This window comes from Sturnira hondurensis, unplaced genomic scaffold (genome assembly GCF_014824575.4).
Source record: "Sturnira hondurensis isolate 20B ecotype Veracruz unplaced genomic scaffold, ASM1482457v3 Scaffold0000167, whole genome shotgun sequence".
NCBI lineage: Eukaryota > Metazoa > Chordata > Mammalia > Chiroptera > Phyllostomidae > Sturnira > Sturnira hondurensis.
In genome coordinates this window covers 6,050,427-6,067,212 of record NW_028072798.1, presented here as the reverse complement: position 1 = coordinate 6,067,212, position 16,786 = coordinate 6,050,427, and the positions used below count along the sequence as shown (strand labels likewise).

The 16,786-nt window shown below is 53.2% G+C and overlaps 2 protein-coding genes across 4 annotated transcripts in view; one reads left to right on the top strand and one right to left on the bottom strand.

Annotated features, from left to right (window-relative positions):
* Nucleotides 1-305: 305 nt before the first annotated feature.
* On the top strand, nt 306-6,838 carry DYNLT1 (dynein light chain Tctex-type 1). The gene is made up of 5 exons (XM_037056544.1): nt 306-402; nt 2,629-2,670; nt 5,478-5,601; nt 6,032-6,109; nt 6,402-6,838. Exons 1-5 carry the CDS (start codon nt 376-378, stop codon nt 6,470-6,472), a joined length of 342 nt encoding a protein of 113 aa, XP_036912439.1. The 5' UTR covers nt 306-375; the 3' UTR covers nt 6,473-6,838.
* A 1,033-nt stretch (nt 6,839-7,871) lies between these two features.
* Nucleotides 7,872-16,786, bottom strand: part of TMEM181 (transmembrane protein 181) — a 56,474-nt gene continuing 47,559 nt past the window's right edge. For 2 of the 3 annotated variants that reach the window (XM_037056313.1, XM_037056366.1), the window contains exons 12-17: nt 15,735-15,837; nt 15,096-15,147; nt 13,110-13,192; nt 11,858-11,947; nt 10,971-11,037; nt 7,872-10,591 (exon numbers count right to left, since the gene is read on the bottom strand). In XM_037056313.1, coding sequence (XP_036912208.1) covers nt 10,513-10,591; nt 10,971-11,037; nt 11,858-11,947; nt 13,110-13,192; nt 15,096-15,147; nt 15,735-15,837 — 474 coding nt within the window. In that variant the 3' untranslated portion in view covers nt 7,872-10,512. Of the gene's footprint in view, nt 10,592-10,970; nt 11,038-11,664; nt 11,755-11,857; nt 11,948-13,109; nt 13,193-15,095; nt 15,148-15,734; nt 15,838-16,786 lie in introns of all 3 variants that reach the window. The other variant, XR_005067965.1, reaches the window with a different exon arrangement.

Below are 16,786 nucleotides of genomic sequence, written 5' to 3'. Positions count from 1 at the left end.
GTGTCCAAACCCGTCTGAATATTCGAACGAATCCACACAGCCCAGTACAAACTGGAGGAAGGGGCCAGGAAAACTCTTCCCTCCCGAACTGGCCTGGTGCATTTGTTTTGTTTCAGTTGCTGCGGTCCACTCAGCTCCCACTCAGCTCCCGCGCCCACCGCCCGGGGAGGATGAGAGGCGGAGATAGAGCCGAGTCTCCACCCCTCCCCTCCCCCCGTCAACTGCCCCTACCCCGAGCTCTCTTCTGGCCCTACGGAAAGGGCCGGGGCCGAAGGAGGCGGGGTCTGGGGGGGGCGGGCCCAGAGGGGCGGGGCCTAGGTGCGCCGGCGCAGTGCGCTCTACTTGGGGAGGCGGAGGCGACGCTTCGGTGGGAAGATGGAAGACTTCCAGGCTGCGGAAGAGGTAACCGCCGGGTCGGGGGCGGGAAGGGTAGCGGCCGGGAGCCCAGTCCCGGGTGGGCAGCGGCACCCAAGGACGTGTGTGGGCACCCTGGACGTGAGCAGCGGCCGTCCCCTGCGCGGGCTGAGAGCCGAGAGCTTCACGGTGACCCGGCCCGGCCAGCTCGGGGTGTAGCCGACCTGCCCGGGGGGCGGGGCGACGGAGGGGCCCCGGCGTGGCGCACGCCCCGTGCGCCCCACACCCTTCGCCCCGCCTCCGTCCCGGGTCCCGCTCGCACCCTCCGGGCGCCGGGAGTGAAGTCACCCGTTTCTTAGTGTTGCAGACCCCACTCCAGAGGTACAGGCACGCGTGAAACGCACATACAGCCCCCTCTCTCAAGTCCCCTCACATTCTTCTGGGCCCCCTGCAAAGTGTAGACGTGCAGATCGGAGCACCTGCCTTTGTCTTCCGTCCCGCACCTCGTGCTTCGGTGCGGGGCTCACCGCCGCTGGGACCACCGCCGGCTGCTTCGGTCTGAGTTTGAGCCGGCGGTGAGCCAGCTGCTCTGTGTGCGTGTGTGGCGGGGGGGGGGGGGCATTTCATTGCCCTGAAGAAGACTGGGTTGGGGGTGGGGTAAAAGGAACTAGTAGTTGCCGAGCAGAAGACACCATGGTGACGGTGTGCTGCTGAAATGGCCTTTCTTCAGGCTAAGAAGCTTCCAGGGACTGTATGTAGCTGGTGGCGGCTGCTGCTGCGGAAGAACTGGCCCGTTTTCTTCCTGCTAAATGAATCTGGTTAAAAGTCAGATAAATTGAGTCTCATGTATTGTGCAGCTTGTCAGAAATACAAACTGTGGGTAAATTTGGTAGGTTTGATTTTTTTGAAATTTAGTTTAAGCAGGCATGTTTTGAGGGGGGGGGAAATTGTTAAGTCTTAAGGACTGATCCTGGAGCTTTTGTTGGGATCTAATTTCTGAGCCAGCGGGGTCGCTGCCAGTGTTCGGGTGTTGGGGGGTCGTTGGAAGAGGCCGTGCAGGAGCAGCCAGCAAAGCAGAGCCTTTACCTGTGAACTGGTGGAGTGTTGGGCATGGCTGCTGGTCTCTGCCTGAGGCCCTTTCTGGTGCTAGCCTCTGGCTTCCTAACTCTCCCCCCCCCCCTTTCCTGCAGAAGCCGAAGGTGCCGGTGGGTTCTGTACACCTGCTCTGCTTTCCACTGAACGGTCACTGAAATGCCCCTTAGGCTCTTTTGTGTTTTGACCACATGGAAAGTTACACAGGGACTTTCCCGGGTAGTTTGGATCACTGAAGTCCCTTGGAAGGACCCTCTGAACTTGCAGATGTAACTTAATCTCTAAGATACTGCGAATTTTCATTAACTGGCTGAATTGGCTTCGTCTCCAAGTTTGACTTCTGTGTACACCACGTGAGAGGGCTTCAGGCGGCAGCTCCTGACCCTGCTGGAGAGAAAGGGGCACTTAGAGAACAGGGCCACGGTGCTTAGCGCTTGGCAGGGTGAAAACTCAGGGTCAGAAAGCAGCAGGGCTTCCCGCCTTCACTCCCCCAGGAGGGCACGCTGACCACTGGCCTGGGGCCGCTCTCTGGGGGGCATGGCCCAACCCAGTACTGTTCCCGGTTCCGGGGTTCCGGGGCTCAGACGGAACCTGTGCCTCCTCACAGGCACCACATGTGGAAAGAAAGAAGGGACCATTTCCAAGTTCCTGGCACTAGATTACCGCCCGCAGCCCACCTCCCCCATCCCGACCCTGTGCAGCCAGCAGGGCTAGCAGCTGGGTGTGTGGGCACACAGTAGGACAGCATAGAGAAAGGAGAACCCCAAACATCTGTCTTAAGTTTACATCTGGGAAAGGGTCAGTTAATTTATACAAAAGTCAAGTGACTCATTAAACTTTTATATTTGTCAGTGGTCCTAGTGGCCAGTTAATGGATGGAGAGATGAAATTCTAGTTTAAAGTCAGCTTTTTGTATCATGGCGTGATTACAATAAAAACACCTTTAAATCCTACTCACAAGAATTGTAGTCTCCTGATGCCACACCCAGCTCTGTGACCCTCAGAGGGAGCCACGTGGTGTTTCTCTTTGTAATGGTTTCTTCAGTAGAGGGAACAGTCTGCTTACATTGTTTCTAAGGTCTTCATTTTTAAAGTACGTTCATCACTTAAATTTGCATTAATCAGTGCTCCAGTGGATTTGAATCTTATATCAATCAAACTTCGCTCATTTCTTCCTTACAGACTGCTTTTGTTGTTGACGAAGTGAGCAACATTGTAAAAGAGGTAAGAGGAGAAATGGCTGCTTTTAAATTATTTGATTAATGGCTTATGTGAGTGAAAATAATGTGTTTTAAATACTGTCTTGGAATTGTTTCAACCGAGCCTGTGTTTTGGCATTTCAAATAACAGTTTTTACTTCGGTGAGTATCTAAATAAAAATTACTCCCATATTATGTAAATTATATACTTTAAATCAGACAGGAAATTTTATACAGTAGCATTATTATTGAATGTTACAAGGCTTGAGTCTGTAACCTTTTAGGATAAAAGGCCCATGGTATACAAGTAAATGTTCCTGGTGTTTTACAGAGAGAGGGAGAGTTGAACAACTCACTTACGACCTGGTGGTCCTTTTTCTTACATTCCTCAACTGCCTACTTTCCCGTTACCGACCATGGGTATGGTCAGTATCCCTTACATAGTGAAATGGGGAGACAGAAAAAGGATATTTGCCCTTCACTGAGCACAGGAAAAAATACAGGCTGAGCTGGAGTGCAGGGGAGGATCCGCCAGGAGTTTCCAGTGGGGGGGGGGGGGGCAAGGCAGGCACATGTCAAGTAACCCCACCCAGGGAGGTCAGGCCTGGACCCCGGGGTGGGAAGGAGCAGCATTAACTCAGCCAGGAGGGGCGGGCATTCCGGGGGCACACAGCCTGTGCAGAGGCCCTGTGGCAGCAAGTGCAGGGTGTCTGAGGGACTAGAAAGGGGAGCCTGGAGGGGACTGGAGGGTGGCTGAGAGCTGGGCAGCCTGAGGCAGGAGCGAGGCCACAGAGGTTTTTCCCCTTGCTGTGTAAGTTGAGCAGAGAGTGAAGCCAACTGGCTACAAGAAGGTCATCGGATGAGCCAAGTTGAACGGCCATCTGAGGTCACGGGTATGCCTCGGAATGTATTCTAATGCAAATTGCTGGCTTCTGCCAGAGTGATAAAGCATCACAACCTATTTTTGTGAACATCGTCAAAAACAAAATGATTTTGTTCTACCACATACATTTTTCAGCATCCAACAGCATTAGCTGCCTTTCATCTTTTTTTCAACAGTTTCTTATGGAAGTGGTGGGGGAGCTGGAAGTGGGTGGGTTGCACTAGACCCTTGGGAATTGGCATTGGTTAGGGCCCATCCTTTGGCCTCACTTGTTTTCTGTATTGGTTTTGACTTGGTCACCAGGCAGCAGGACAGCTGAAGGCGGACCTCCCCAATCTCCCTGGAAGCACCAGTTAATGTCACAGTGTTACCTTCCCGTGATCTTGGGCCTCCCCGGTTTCCTCTAGTGATAGGTTAACTGTGAACTCAAGGTCGTTGAAGTGCTGGCTAGCAGGAAGTTTGGGTGGGCCCAAAATTGCAGGCAGGTTTGTCTCCTTCCCTGAAAAACAGTGAATCCCTAAGTGTGTGTGGAGGGTTCCCAGAGTTAGAGCTTTAGCTTGAGCAAAGGCCCCTGGACAGTACCCTGGTCTAGTAGCTCCTTTAAACCAGGGCCTCCCAGGCCCCCAGCTCCACTGTATGCTCTGAGCTGGGGAGGGGGGAGGGGATGGTGGAGAACTGAAGGAGCTGGTAAGTGGGCGGTGGTGGCGAGAGGGAGCCGGGTGCCAGCTGACCTGTGTTCATGTGACTACCCGGGAGTCCCAGGATAAACAGTTTCCATTGGTAGAAATTAAGGTGTGGCTGTAGGTAACTATTTGTTCCTCAAAGCAGGATCACTGGGCTTACGCCTCAGGCAATAGCCCTTGTCACCAAGGGGCAGACTCAGGTCCTGGCACTGTGTTCCTCTGTGGGCCTCAGGGCAGAGCTTGGTGAAAACTTACTTTAGGACATAACTTGTCATAAAAACCCAGCATTCTGGTTTCCAGGCCGGAAGTTAGAACAAGGGTAGAGAAGAAAGCTGTCAGAAGCAGGCACGCTGGCATCAGCACAGAAGGCTCAGAAAATGGTCAGATGGGAATGTCCTGACCCTGAGCTTGAGCAGGAGGAGGAGCAGGCGCCGGGCATTTTCCGGCATGACCTGTGACGTGTGTGCATAGCGTGAACCCTCCTCGGAGTGCAGCACTGCGAGAGGCCGGGAAATCCGCAAGAAAGAAGAAATGTATCAGGAACTTATATTTGGGGATATATAGGCCCACTCTTTAGTTATGTGGGCAAGACACACTTATGTGGTAACATTCCCACTAAATGCTGGATAGAGGATAATTTATAAACACACGATTATTTGGAGAGGTTTGTACGTTGTTAATTGTACAGACAACTGATACAGATTCCCCTATCTTTAAGATACTTTTAAGAAAGGAACAGGCAACAGAAAATATTTTCCAGTGTCATAGGAAAAGTGTTGCTCTTCTTCAGGTACTAATAGCCACAATAAACACTAAATTCCGTCAAAATGTTGGCAGACCCTATCTAATTATGAATTCTTAAAAACAAATATAAAACTATTTAAATATGATACTGTTAAACAAAAGGTATACAATGGTACCTTGGTACTCATCAGTAGGCGTTAATTCGTTCCGCAACTGACAAGTACTGAATGATGAGACATCTCTTGCGGGCACTGCATTGTGACTCCTACAAGTTCTAGCAACTGTGACAAGCCCTGAGAAGTGCCAAGTGCTGAAACATTTTCTTTCCTCATCAGAATGCGACAAGTACAAGGTTTGACGAGTACCGAGGTATTTGCAAAAGAGTCCTTATGGATACAAATAAGCCTACATTTTTTGCAGACTGTATTTCAGCAGTTCTTAGGGTGATGACCTCAGGAGTAACTGCAAGGTGTCGGGCATGTTCTGCTAAAAAAAGTGACTCCTCTGTCCTCTGTCCTCTAGGCTATAGAAGGTGCCATCGGCGGCAATGCCTATCAGCACAGCAAAGTGAACCAGTGGACCACAAATGTGGTAGAACAGACTTTAAGCCATCTCACCAAGCTGGGAAAACCATTTAAATACATTGGTAATAGGCTTTTGTTTTTCGTATATATTTGTGCTGGTTTTTGAAATACCAACCAGAGGCGGGTCTGGTGTCAGGAGAGAGTGACTGTGTCACTGGTGACCAGCCTCGAAGTTCCCCGTAGAAGTGTCACTGTGTTGTCCACACGGTTTTACCCTAAAGCGTACCTGCCATAACCGGCCGGTCTGGCTGCTGGGGCCACTGCAGGGCACACAGCACAGGGGTCATAGGGTTTCTGCTCAGACGCTTTCCGAATAAGCGTGCAGCGAAGGGCTGGGACGTGTGCAGTCAGTCGGCGTTTGTAGGGCTAGGCGACCTCCCTTCGCAGTTTCACCACGAGTAACATCCATGTGACCGACATGTGCTGAAAGTGGGCAAAATGAAACTTGTGTTGCCAAACAGATTTCTCTAATAAACGTTGTTTTCGTTCAAGTGACCTGTGTAATTATGCAGAAGAACGGAGCAGGATTACACACGGCAAGTTCTTGCTTCTGGGACAGCTCTACCGACGGTATGTCGCGCTCCCTGGGTCTCCGAGGGCTTTGCGGTGCCTTCCTGGACTGAACTGAGACCTAGCTTACCCAGAGCGGTGTTTATGAGCTGTGTGCTTGGATGTTTCGTGTCTGTGAATGCATGGTAATGCATTTTTGTATCAGTCATCTTTTAAAACATTTTGTAGAAAAGAGACTTGCCAACTTTATTTATGTACCACAAAGAGGTAACTCCTTGGGTGTTTGGCCCTGCTGGGAGAAATCGGTGTCAGGTGGCCCCGTCTTGCTGACCTTGGTGCCTTTGCCCCACAGGGAGCTGCACCGTGCGATGGGAGAACAAGACCATGTACTGCATTGTCAGCGCCTTCGGACTGTCCATCTGACCTTGTCTGCCCGGCTCTTCCTCCTCTTGTCTCAGTGTTTCTCTTCCATCTCTGTTCCCCACCCGCCGGGAGTCCAGCACACCTCTCCTGTCCTCTCCGTGTTTCCTGTGGTGCTCCCACAGTGCAGAGAAGAAACTGAATGACCGCACCACTCCACGACCAGCACGCCCCGGTCAGAGGGCCCACTCGCCTCAGGCAGGTGAAGGCTGGACCACACCCGTGCCATCTCTGAACCTCTGCTCAAAGGTGCTATAGCTCCAGTCTGCGAGCGTGAAACTGTCTCTGCTCTCTGAAGTGATCCAAACACACCAATTCTCCATACTTTGTACTTTTGTTAGAATAAATTAATCCAATTTAAACTCTGAATTTGTCTTCATAGTCTAGCATCACAGATGAATTCTTCATATTTAGTTAGTGGCTTGAGCATCTATAAAACTAAAAAAATGAAAACAAAAGCTGCAGTTTGGCTGTGGTCATCTCCAGTACAAGGGTCTGCTAGCGTCACCCGTGGGACCAGGACCCTGACAGCCTCGCTGTGTTCTGGTCAGAGTTCTGTCTCCTCTTGGGCCTCACGCCATTCAGCCTAAAGTTCCCCCTTTCACAGCCTCGGGGAGGAAGCGGGCAGGCTGACTCCTGTTCCGCCAGACAGAGAGCGCAGGTGCCCACACTCGGCTCCATCTGCAGCCCGTGCTCTGGCCTTCAGTAGCCCTCACACAGCTGCCGTACCTCGGGGCCTGCAGACGCCTTCACAGCCCCTTGGTCTGTGTCTGCAGCCGTTAACACCATTACTTACAGGAAATGTGTGCAGAGGTTGCCTGAGTCAAAGTCACGTCCGAGTAAGTGAGGAGGTGGGCCCCACATCCAGGTCTTGGGACCTTCTCTTTGTGCTCATCCCCGGGCCACATTACCATGGGAACAAAGACACACTCTGTGTCCACCTGCCCTTGTCCCTCAACTGCTCATGTCTGGTCAGATCAACTCCACGTGCAAAGAGCAACTGATGCACATAAAAAAGGATCCCACATTAAAAACTGATTAACATTTACCAGAAAGGTAGGCTCAGAATGAAGCCACTCCCAAAGTTTGCCATAAATAAGCATTTATTCACTTGTAGTGAATTATAATGCTCGTTCTGTGACTGGGTTTGTGTGCTCACTGACACAGCTCTAAAATCTAATACACAGTTCTGTCCTTTTGAGCTTAAACTGTATTTTATTTTACAAATATTTACAGTCTTTTTGTAAGAAGGCAGTTTTCAGTAGCAGAAAATCCGGTGGTTCATAGAATGATACGATAGTTACCAGTGTATCTACAACATGGGAAATCAAGATGAACAGGATAACGAGACTGAAGCAACTTCCCTTAGCCCAGGGAGGAGATTTTTTTTTCAAAGTCTAACCTCTAAGGCAACTGGTTTCTAAAACCCTCAAAATTTAGGTCTAGCCTTCACTAGATGTCCCTTTTAATCATCACTCACTTCTATGGAAGTCTGTGTTTTCCTGTGAAAAGGATCCCAGGAAGTTTCCACATTACAACGTATGTAATGTAACTGCCTTTAGTTCATGAAGTACTTGAGCTTGAGGCTGGTGGCGTTGCCCTTTGGCGGGCTGGGTGTACGTGACGCATCTAAACTTACTGCAGCCTGTGATTATGGATGGGAGCAGTCTCACAAATCTTGACTGTATTTTACACACCGCTTTCCTAGCCTTTCAGACGGGGCCTCAGGGAGAGAAAACTGCATCACGTCACTGCTGTGATGACTTACTAATAAATCCAGAAGAGCCGTTGTCCATGTGGACAATGGCACTGTCCCTGGGGAACGAAAGTACCTGTGGCCACCTTCCAGGTCCCCTGGACTAGACCAAGTGTCAAAAATGATCCTGAACATGATGCTATTCAAGCTGGTGCCATGGAAGAACTAAAGTTAGCCCTTTGAACTGAGAATTAAAGTTTGCAAAACTGGGATGCTGTCCAAGAAGAAAAAATTTTTTTGCTACTGTCAAAGATGATGGCAGATTTTAGTGTTTTAACCTGGACATCTAGGGCACATAAAGTACATGCTAAATATACTTCAAATTTTACATGGAGTATGCAGTACATTGATATGTATGGTACAACAGTAAGAGAAATTGAAAATGCATAATTTAATAATTTTCCCCTTAAGTATTTTTTGTAATTTTTTTCCAACTTAGTTACAAAAAGAAATATGCCCATATTGTTCATTTCCATGACTTGATGCCATGAGGAATCAATATATGAAGATAGCAGTCATCAGTTTAAAATTACACGATAGGCCAAAGTCAAGTTCTAAAAAGTTCTAAGCTGTGTGACTAGATGCCTCAAATATTTTACATTTACTGATAAATAACAGCATTCCAAATTATAGACAATTATTTTATAATGATTAAAATACAAACTATATCACATACTAGAATACATTAATCAGTACAAGTTTTGTATAGTTGGTCATAATAGAAGTTGTAAAATTTGGTAACAAAACTTCTCAATATCTGAGTACGCAGGATCAAAAAAAATTACCGTTGCAAATGTAAAAAACCATGTAAACTTAAATTACCCTTGCAATAATGCAGCTGTTTTAATCCAAACATTCATATTTACAGGGTCTTAAAAACATGTACAGGGAATCTACATTGAAGGTGTGCTACCATCGGTGCTTAAAAAGGAAGCACGCAGTCGCAGGAGCGGTCTCGTGAAGCGCTCTGGGAGGTCCTGGCGCCCCCTAGAGTGCAGTCGAGCTTCAGCCGTGAGCGGCAACCTCCGGCGAGTGAGTGCACAGGTGGAGGAATTACAGGTGTCTGCAGGGTGTCTGCCGTGGTCACATGCTAACAGTTCAGGACAGGCATGAGCGGGCCAATCGGCAAAAGCAAACGAGGCGTCTCCACCAGAAAAGTGGGCCGTCTTCCGCCCACTCAAGCCGCCTCCGAGGCCTGCTGAGCTGCCGCAGATTCGGCAAGCGCCACTCGTGCCACTCAACTCAGTCCCGCGGGGCGAGGTCCCCGCCTGCCCAACCAGCCACCTCTACTGAAAGGTGTGCTTCCATCAACCATCTCAAAGGCTTTATTCTCTTTCACCTAGTTTCCCAATAAGAAACAAAAACTTTTTGGCAGTAAAGAATCCATAGTGTATCAGTAATTTATTTTATTCTAAAAAAGTAATAAAGCTCTACTGGCTATCACTCGCAGCAGAGCCACAGAGGTGCCTGCTTACTGGAATTCAGTGGGTACGCTCTCCTTCAGCCCAGCCACAGGGATGGCCATGCACACTCATGCGTGTGTCGCTCACGCACACACATGCACACACGCGAACACAACCCACAGAAAACTATGGCAGCAAGACCTTCCCCACTGGAGTTGCAACCTGTCAGCAACCTTACCCTTTCCTCAGAAACCACACCATGCCCTCCTCGGAACTCCGCAGCATGAGCTCGGCTCGGGTGGGGAAGGGCTGGAGCCTGCTCTCCAGCTGTTGCCCCCACAAGCCATTCCATCTGCGTTTCACGTCACAGGAGTTGCCGGTCACCCATGATGCCTGGCGGCTGGGAGCGCAGGCCACAGAGTGGGGAGGGCTCGCCTTCAGGGGGGAGCCGCACGGGTCAGCTTCCCTGGGGGTTCATGGGGCAAAACCAGAGCCACAGGGCAGGGGAAGAAGGGAATGCTACAGGGCCGTGGGCCTTATTCAGAAGGACTTTCCATGGACTGGGAGTTAGTAAACTGTTTTTTAATAAATACGTAATTCTCTGTACTAAAAACAAGAGCAACTGCTCTCATCTGAAATCGTTGAAAAAGAACTTGGCCGTTTATCAGCGCCTCTCTTCCCAAATAAACGAAACCACTCTAACAATAAATTTGGCCCAGCGTTGAAGTCTGTCCTCGGTTTTGGTTTCCCTTTGAAAATTATGTAAACAAACAAGGACCAGGAAATCTCTGCTTGTAAGACAAGTGTGAAAGCAGGCAGGTCCGGAAGGCCAGGTCGGCCACTGCAGGGCAGGCTCCCCAATGGCCCGCCGGCCCGCCGGGAGCTCAGTCACTGTCAGACCCCTCCTTGTACTGGGCCCGAAGGGCCTGGCCGTTCTGCAGGGGCATTTCTTCATAGTCGCTCCTGTTGCAAGAGAGACCTTTGACAGTGGTCTGCTTCCAATGGCTTATGACTCTCCCTAACGCGGGCTCGCCATTCGGACAAGGATGCACTTCACGGCTTCACCTCTCCGCTTCCACGGCCAGCTGGCAGTGCCCGCGCCTCACCCCCACCTGTCGCCCAGGAAGAACTGGCCTTCCTGAGCCACCGCTCCCTGCAGGTGTTCGCAAAAGGGAACACTGTTCCCTCTGGAGGGCGTGGAAATAAACCACAGACTCCCATGGCACTGCCAGCTAAAAGAAATGTCCTGATGCCGTGAAAACTGTTTCAGATGCTGAGCCTCCCGGTCAGTAAACATGCAACACCAGGCCGAGTGCGCAACCTTTGTGAGACAAGGACTTACCCATAGATGACCTCGTCGTCGGAGTCATTGAGCATGGAGAAGGCGGGGTTGTCCTTCAGCTGGGACTCTGAAAGCCAACCAGAGTGGTTCCTATGTTATTAGCCTGGAGCGGGTGCTGTCCTAGAAGGAGAGGGCTCAGAAAGAGCTGGATTCGAATCCTAGCATCCACAAGGCAGTAGCTGTGTGACTGGAGCAAACCATTCCGGGCCCTGAGCATGTTCTCTTCCCTACCCGACAGGGCAGCATCACGCTTGGCACCTGGGGAGCCCACAGGCAGAGTGGAGCTGCCCTGTCCTTTCCCTGAGTGCACATGGGCAGGGGGACAGTGGCTGGGGGGTGGGGGCAAGGGGGGGACCTGTGTCCACCTGCCCCGCCCCGCCCTTCCTCCAGCCTGCAGCCAGCCACTGAGTGTCAGTTTCTTCCTCCCTAAATGGGAGGGTCAGGAACTTTTCACAAGGGTGTTTCAAGAATGCCCAAGGTGTGGGAGTGGTCCTGGCTTTTGAGAGACCCCTGCCAGGGTTCCAGAAAGAAATGCTGCTCACTCCCTGCATGCCTGGGCTGTTTGGCTGTCTTTGGTTGTGCTTTCCGGGGAGCACGACTGCATGCTCTGACCTCCTGCGCAGTCACAGTGCCGGTATGCAACAGGCCATGTTCTGTGAGCCTCATGGACACGCTTGTGCTGGGCCCCGCCCACCCAGTGTGTCCATCTTGTGCTGCAATGACACAGCCCGGGCTGCGTGGTGACCGCGACTCGGAGCTCACCATTAAGCAACCCTGTTCCCCTCTGCCAGACAGGAGGAAGGCAGCGCGAGGCAGGCCCCAGCACTGACTGGAAACCCGGGAGGCGTGCCCTGAACTTCCCAGCCGTCAGGCCCCAGGCGACTTACCGTACAGGGCAGTCTTCGATGGCGAGTACACAAAGGCCAACGTGTAGAGGTAAAAGTTCAGCAAGCCATAGAAAGACAGGAATTTGGCTGGTGATGCTGTCAAGGCAAGCAAGTGGGCGCGGAACACTGAGTTCAGACATCGGTCGCATCTGCTTTCAGTCTGTCGGCCTGACTGAAAGTGCCTCGGGGCCTGTAACCCAGACCTGCTGGTGCCGGAGGGAGAGCCTAAGGCCAAAAGTTATGACAGCCTTTCAAGGTTACCTGCAAGTAGCAGGTTAACCGTGCTCTCTGCCGCCCGTGGGAGCCTCCCGAGGTGGCAGAACCCAACATGACTCTGTGAAGGGTGGGCCACACACACATGCGCGAACCCAGGATGAAGAGCTGGAAACAGACCCCCCGGCCAGCTGTCCTCAACCTTTTCTGGATTACAGACCCTTTGAGAGTCTGATAAAAATGTAGTGTGAAATTCAGCCATAAATTTGAAAAACCAGGCATGCCAGAGGGGTCCAGGGTGGAGTGTCAGGGCGGTGCATGGCCAAGCCCGGCTGGGGAGCCCACCTTACCGTCACCCCCGTCACCGTGTGTCAGCGGCGGGTGTCTGAGCAGCGCTGTGGGAGCCACTGTGCCAAGTGGGGACCAGTGATTGTGGAGAAGCAGACTCCACAGGGGATCTGGTAGTTGTATGGCAGAGGCCCCAAGGACAAAACCCAAGCCAAGGATTAGCCCCTGAGCAACCCCTGGACGCCCTCACGGCCAGGGCAACTGGAAAACACACCCTTGACCTCTCAGGAACCAACGGAGCCCACTGTGGAGGCCTCGCCCAAGGCACCCACGCGGGGATGCACAGAGGCCCTGCAGTCATTAAGAGCCCCTCCTGGAGACAGGCCTCAATGCCTTAGTCACCACACCCTGTGGCACTGCCACTGGCCCCCGCAGGCTGACAGTACAAGAGGCTGACAGTGGCTGCAGACACTGGGTCCTGGGCATGAACCCCCCACCCTGTAACCACCTCAGGGGCCAGCCTCCCCCCTGCAAGCCTGAGCTGCTGCCTGTGGAGGACCAGTGGGTCCCGGAGCTGCAGGGGCCCAGGAGGGCACGTGTCTCTGCAGACAGGTGAGGGTCCCCCAGGGGCTCCGCAGGGCGGGCAATGAGGAGGGGACCTGCCTCTTCTGGATGCCAAGAGACCCGACACGCTCCCCGCTATGTCCAGAATGCATCCCTGACGCTCGCGGCCTTCCCGTGAAAAGGATATAATTCTGGTAGTGAGTTGAGAGTTCAGCTACAAAATTGTCTTGCAATGCTTGTGCTCCAAACCTTAAATAGAGGATGACGATGCTGGAAAAAAGGAGGGAAACACATAAGACGTACGAGGAAACAACACTAGCACCGTGCGCACTATTGCGTTCACCCGACTAGCAGTCAGTCTTGCTACTGCGGCTTCTGCCGGAAACGTGCCTGCACCCAGGCACACCCACCTCTGCGGCTGGGCACCCACCCTCAGACCCAGGGGCCTGCCGCTGGATGCGATCAGCCAGCCCTGACGTCAGCCAGGCCACAGTCTCAAATCGTGGCCCCGACGCTCGCCCTCAGCACACCCCCTGCTTCTTTCCCTTAATTCAAATTTCAAGAGTGTCCCCTACAACCACCAGATCCCCTGTGGAGTCCGCTTCCCCACAATCACTGGTCCCCACTGAGCAAAGTGGCTCCCACACCCCTGCTCAGACACCCGCAGCTGACACACGGTGACGCGGGTGACGGTAAGGTGGGCTCCCCAGCCGGGCTCGGCTGCGCACCTCCCTGACCCTCCACCCTGAGCCCCACTTTCAGGTCCCCTCCCGGAGGCCCACCCTCCACCTGCAGCTGGACACCTGTGACCACGTAAATGAGACCCCTTCTCCCGTGACCTAGACCCTCCGTGGGGGGCCCCTCCAGAGAAGAGCATCCTGGCCTCTCCAGTGGCCCCCCTCCCTCACGTCCTCATCTTCGAGGACACTGCTGGTCCTCCTATGCACCAAGACCCTGCTGTGCCCACTGCCCAGGCAGCCAGCCCCATGTATTTTCAGGGCCAAACGTCACCCCTGAGAGACGTCCCCTACCCACCCCGTGTAAAGCAGCCTCGTCCCTCCTGCCACTGTCCCCTCTGCTGTATGTTCATTATGACCCTCAGGCTGCTCGTTTATTTGTTCAACTCCGTCTTCCTACGTTGGAAGGTCAAGGCCATGAAAGGAAGGAGCCTGTCTGCCTGTTTACCAGTGCAAACACTCCGTGAACATGGGTGAGGTACATAAATGAGTCCCCTTGAATCCCACGTGACAAAAATCAGAAAGCCTAACAGCTTCTGAGACGAACTGTAGAGCGTAAACAGTAGCCCCCGCCTGCGGCCTGGGGGAGCTGGGGGGTGCAGGGCAGGAGGGCTTTGAGGAGGAGGAATGTGTGTGTGACGGGGTGTGTGTGCAAGAGTGTGAGGAGTTTGGAGACAACGTGTGCACTGTGCACTGCAGGGACTGATAGCGTGCAATGCACACTCTACTCCTTTCCGGCGACGTTAATGCTGAGCGACATTCCCAAGTGCACGCCGAGCTCTCACACTTGGGTGGGTGTGCTGTCCCCACGGTGAGCGGGGCCCAGCCGTGGATGCCACGCGAGCCCTTCTGCTCAACAGGGGAGCCAGCCTCTGAGTCCCCGGGACGGCTCCTCCTGGGAAAAGGGCTGGTGGCCACTCACTCGCTATCTGTACAACCCAGAAAGAAAGGCAGAGACTAGCAGTTTTCCCCTCTGGATTTTGATTTTAGGAGAAAGACAAATCCTAAGCGACGATTTGGAACTCATGCAGAGACAACTTCCAGCGCCTCCCACCCCCATGGCCCCAGCTCTGCCGCGTCCTCGGGCCCTGCCCTGTGGGTGCGCAGTTCAGTGACGTCTGTCACATGGACCTTAAACAGAGACAGCTCCTGCTTGGCATCCTGTCCCATCAGCAGGGTCCTAGGGGCCAAGGGCACCATCGCACCGGGTTCTAATCTTAGACACGTGCTGACCGCCCCCCACCGCGTGACAAATGTCAGAGCAGGTCGGTAACTGAGCCAGTACCGGTCAATACAACGTAGTCAATGCCCTACATCCCCCGGGCACTGGGTATACCTGAGTAGAAGGACCCTAAATTTAACCCTGTCAAGGGGGAGACAGACATCCATGAGAATTTTTAAAAGGCAGTTTTGTTTAAGAAATGAGGTTTTCTTACCTAATGACAAGCACTACAAAAGTCAATGCGGTCAGAAACTTCAACCTGAGATCTGAAAAAGAGAAGTTCCCATCACACCCCCGGAAGTACATTCCACGTCAGACGAAAACAAAGCACACCCCTGAACAGGACCCCTTCTTCTCTCCAGATTTGAAACCTGTCCCTACTGAAGCCCAGGAGAAACACCATCCCACCCCCACCCAGGGTCCACAAGGGTGGGGTCCCCAGAGAGGCCATGCCATTAGGATTTGTTGTGACAGACTGAGGGAAAGGATCCCAGGAGACCAGGTGACTTCCTGACTCAGGAACTAAGAAAACTGCCCTGGCTGGCGCCTCTGCGACGTGTGATGCCGGAAGGATCCAGGCAGCTCCAGCAGCCATGCTGGGCCTCGTTCCCAGCCCACGGGCCTCCCTGCTGCTGGCCCAGGGCTCTGTCCACAGTTATCGTTCAGCCCTGTTGTGGCTCCCTGGGGACCAAAGGTGCTGGTCCCCAGCCTGTGGGAAAGGGACAAGTCCCTGGGTCCTCCCTCTCCAGGTCAGGCCACTTGCCTGGTGGCCTCGGTCCACCCTGCCGCCCTGTGGCAGTTCTCCTTTCGCCCCTGACCACCTCACCCCGGGCACCTGGGCAGTGGCGCTTACCTACATAAGGCATGTGGCGAAGCTCAGAGCAGGCCCGCACAATCAGGAAGAAAAGATACAAAACGTACACAGCCGCCATCACCTCGAAGAAAACCTTCATTCCCTGGAAGGAAACGGCATGGAAGTGGGATTAAAAGCAGGATTGCAGCGCCACCTGCCTTCCGACACCAGACCCCGAGGAGGAAAGACAAGCATTTTTAAAAGGGACCCAGAGTCCTGAACGGACTCCACTGGACAGAATAGGAAGGTGCTCCTGCAACTCTGACTATGCTGGTCCAGGCTCAGCCTGCCACCCTCTCCGTGAGCACACGTGGCCCACCCCACAAGGATCCCCAGCCCTTGCTAATCGGTTGAGGAAGAACCCAAATCCTTCCCTTGCACACGGAGAGGCCCCAGAGCACACGGGGCCGGGACTCTGCTCCCGGGGGAGACCGGGTCCCCCCCTGCCCACGAGGGAAGGTAGTGGCACGTGTCAAAGACTCTAGGCCCAGATCCTGGGAAGTCCTCAGGCAAGTCTCAACTTTCTGGACCTCAGTTTTCTTATCTGTAAAATGGGGACACTGAAGGAAGTCGTCTAGAAGCATCAGGTCTAACACCCCACAATCCTGTAGTTCTGTTGCCGGGTAAACAAGAACACTTTGCTCTGAGGTTAGAAGCAGTGGCGGGGAAGGCAGGCGGAGGAGGGCCGGGCCGTGCAGGTGGGTGGCGCGCCATGCGACTGGCTCCCAGCATCCCTCTGCGTCACGGGACTGCTGGTCAGGAGGCCTGGCGGCTGCTTCTGCACCCTGGGAACCCGCGACTTCCGTCTGTTCTTGCCAGGGCGCTGCTATGATTCCTAAGCCCCTCGTTCCTGGCTTGCCCACCGCCTGACGGAGGTGGGGCACACACGCGCCTTCCTGAGCCCCAGTGCCAGCACAAGCGCCTCACATTCCTCGCATCGGTCAGTCCTCACAGTGACTCCGCAGGGAGTGCTCCAGCATCACCCCATTGCACAGGCAGAAAAGAGAGGACTGGTGGGGGGCTGCGCGCCAGGACGGCTTCTCCCTCAGGGG

Excerpts from the sequence above, each read along its gene's own strand:
- DYNLT1 (XM_037056544.1), top strand. The coding sequence starts at position 376 with ATGGAAGACTTCCAGGCTGCGGAAGAG. Across the intron at positions 403-2,628 it reads ACTTCCAGGCTGCGGAAGAG|ACTGCTTTTGTTGTTGACGA; the intron begins GTAACCGCCGGG and ends TCTTCCTTACAG. Across the intron at positions 6,110-6,401 it reads CTGGGACAGCTCTACCGACG|GGAGCTGCACCGTGCGATGG; the intron begins GTATGTCGCGCT and ends TTTGCCCCACAG.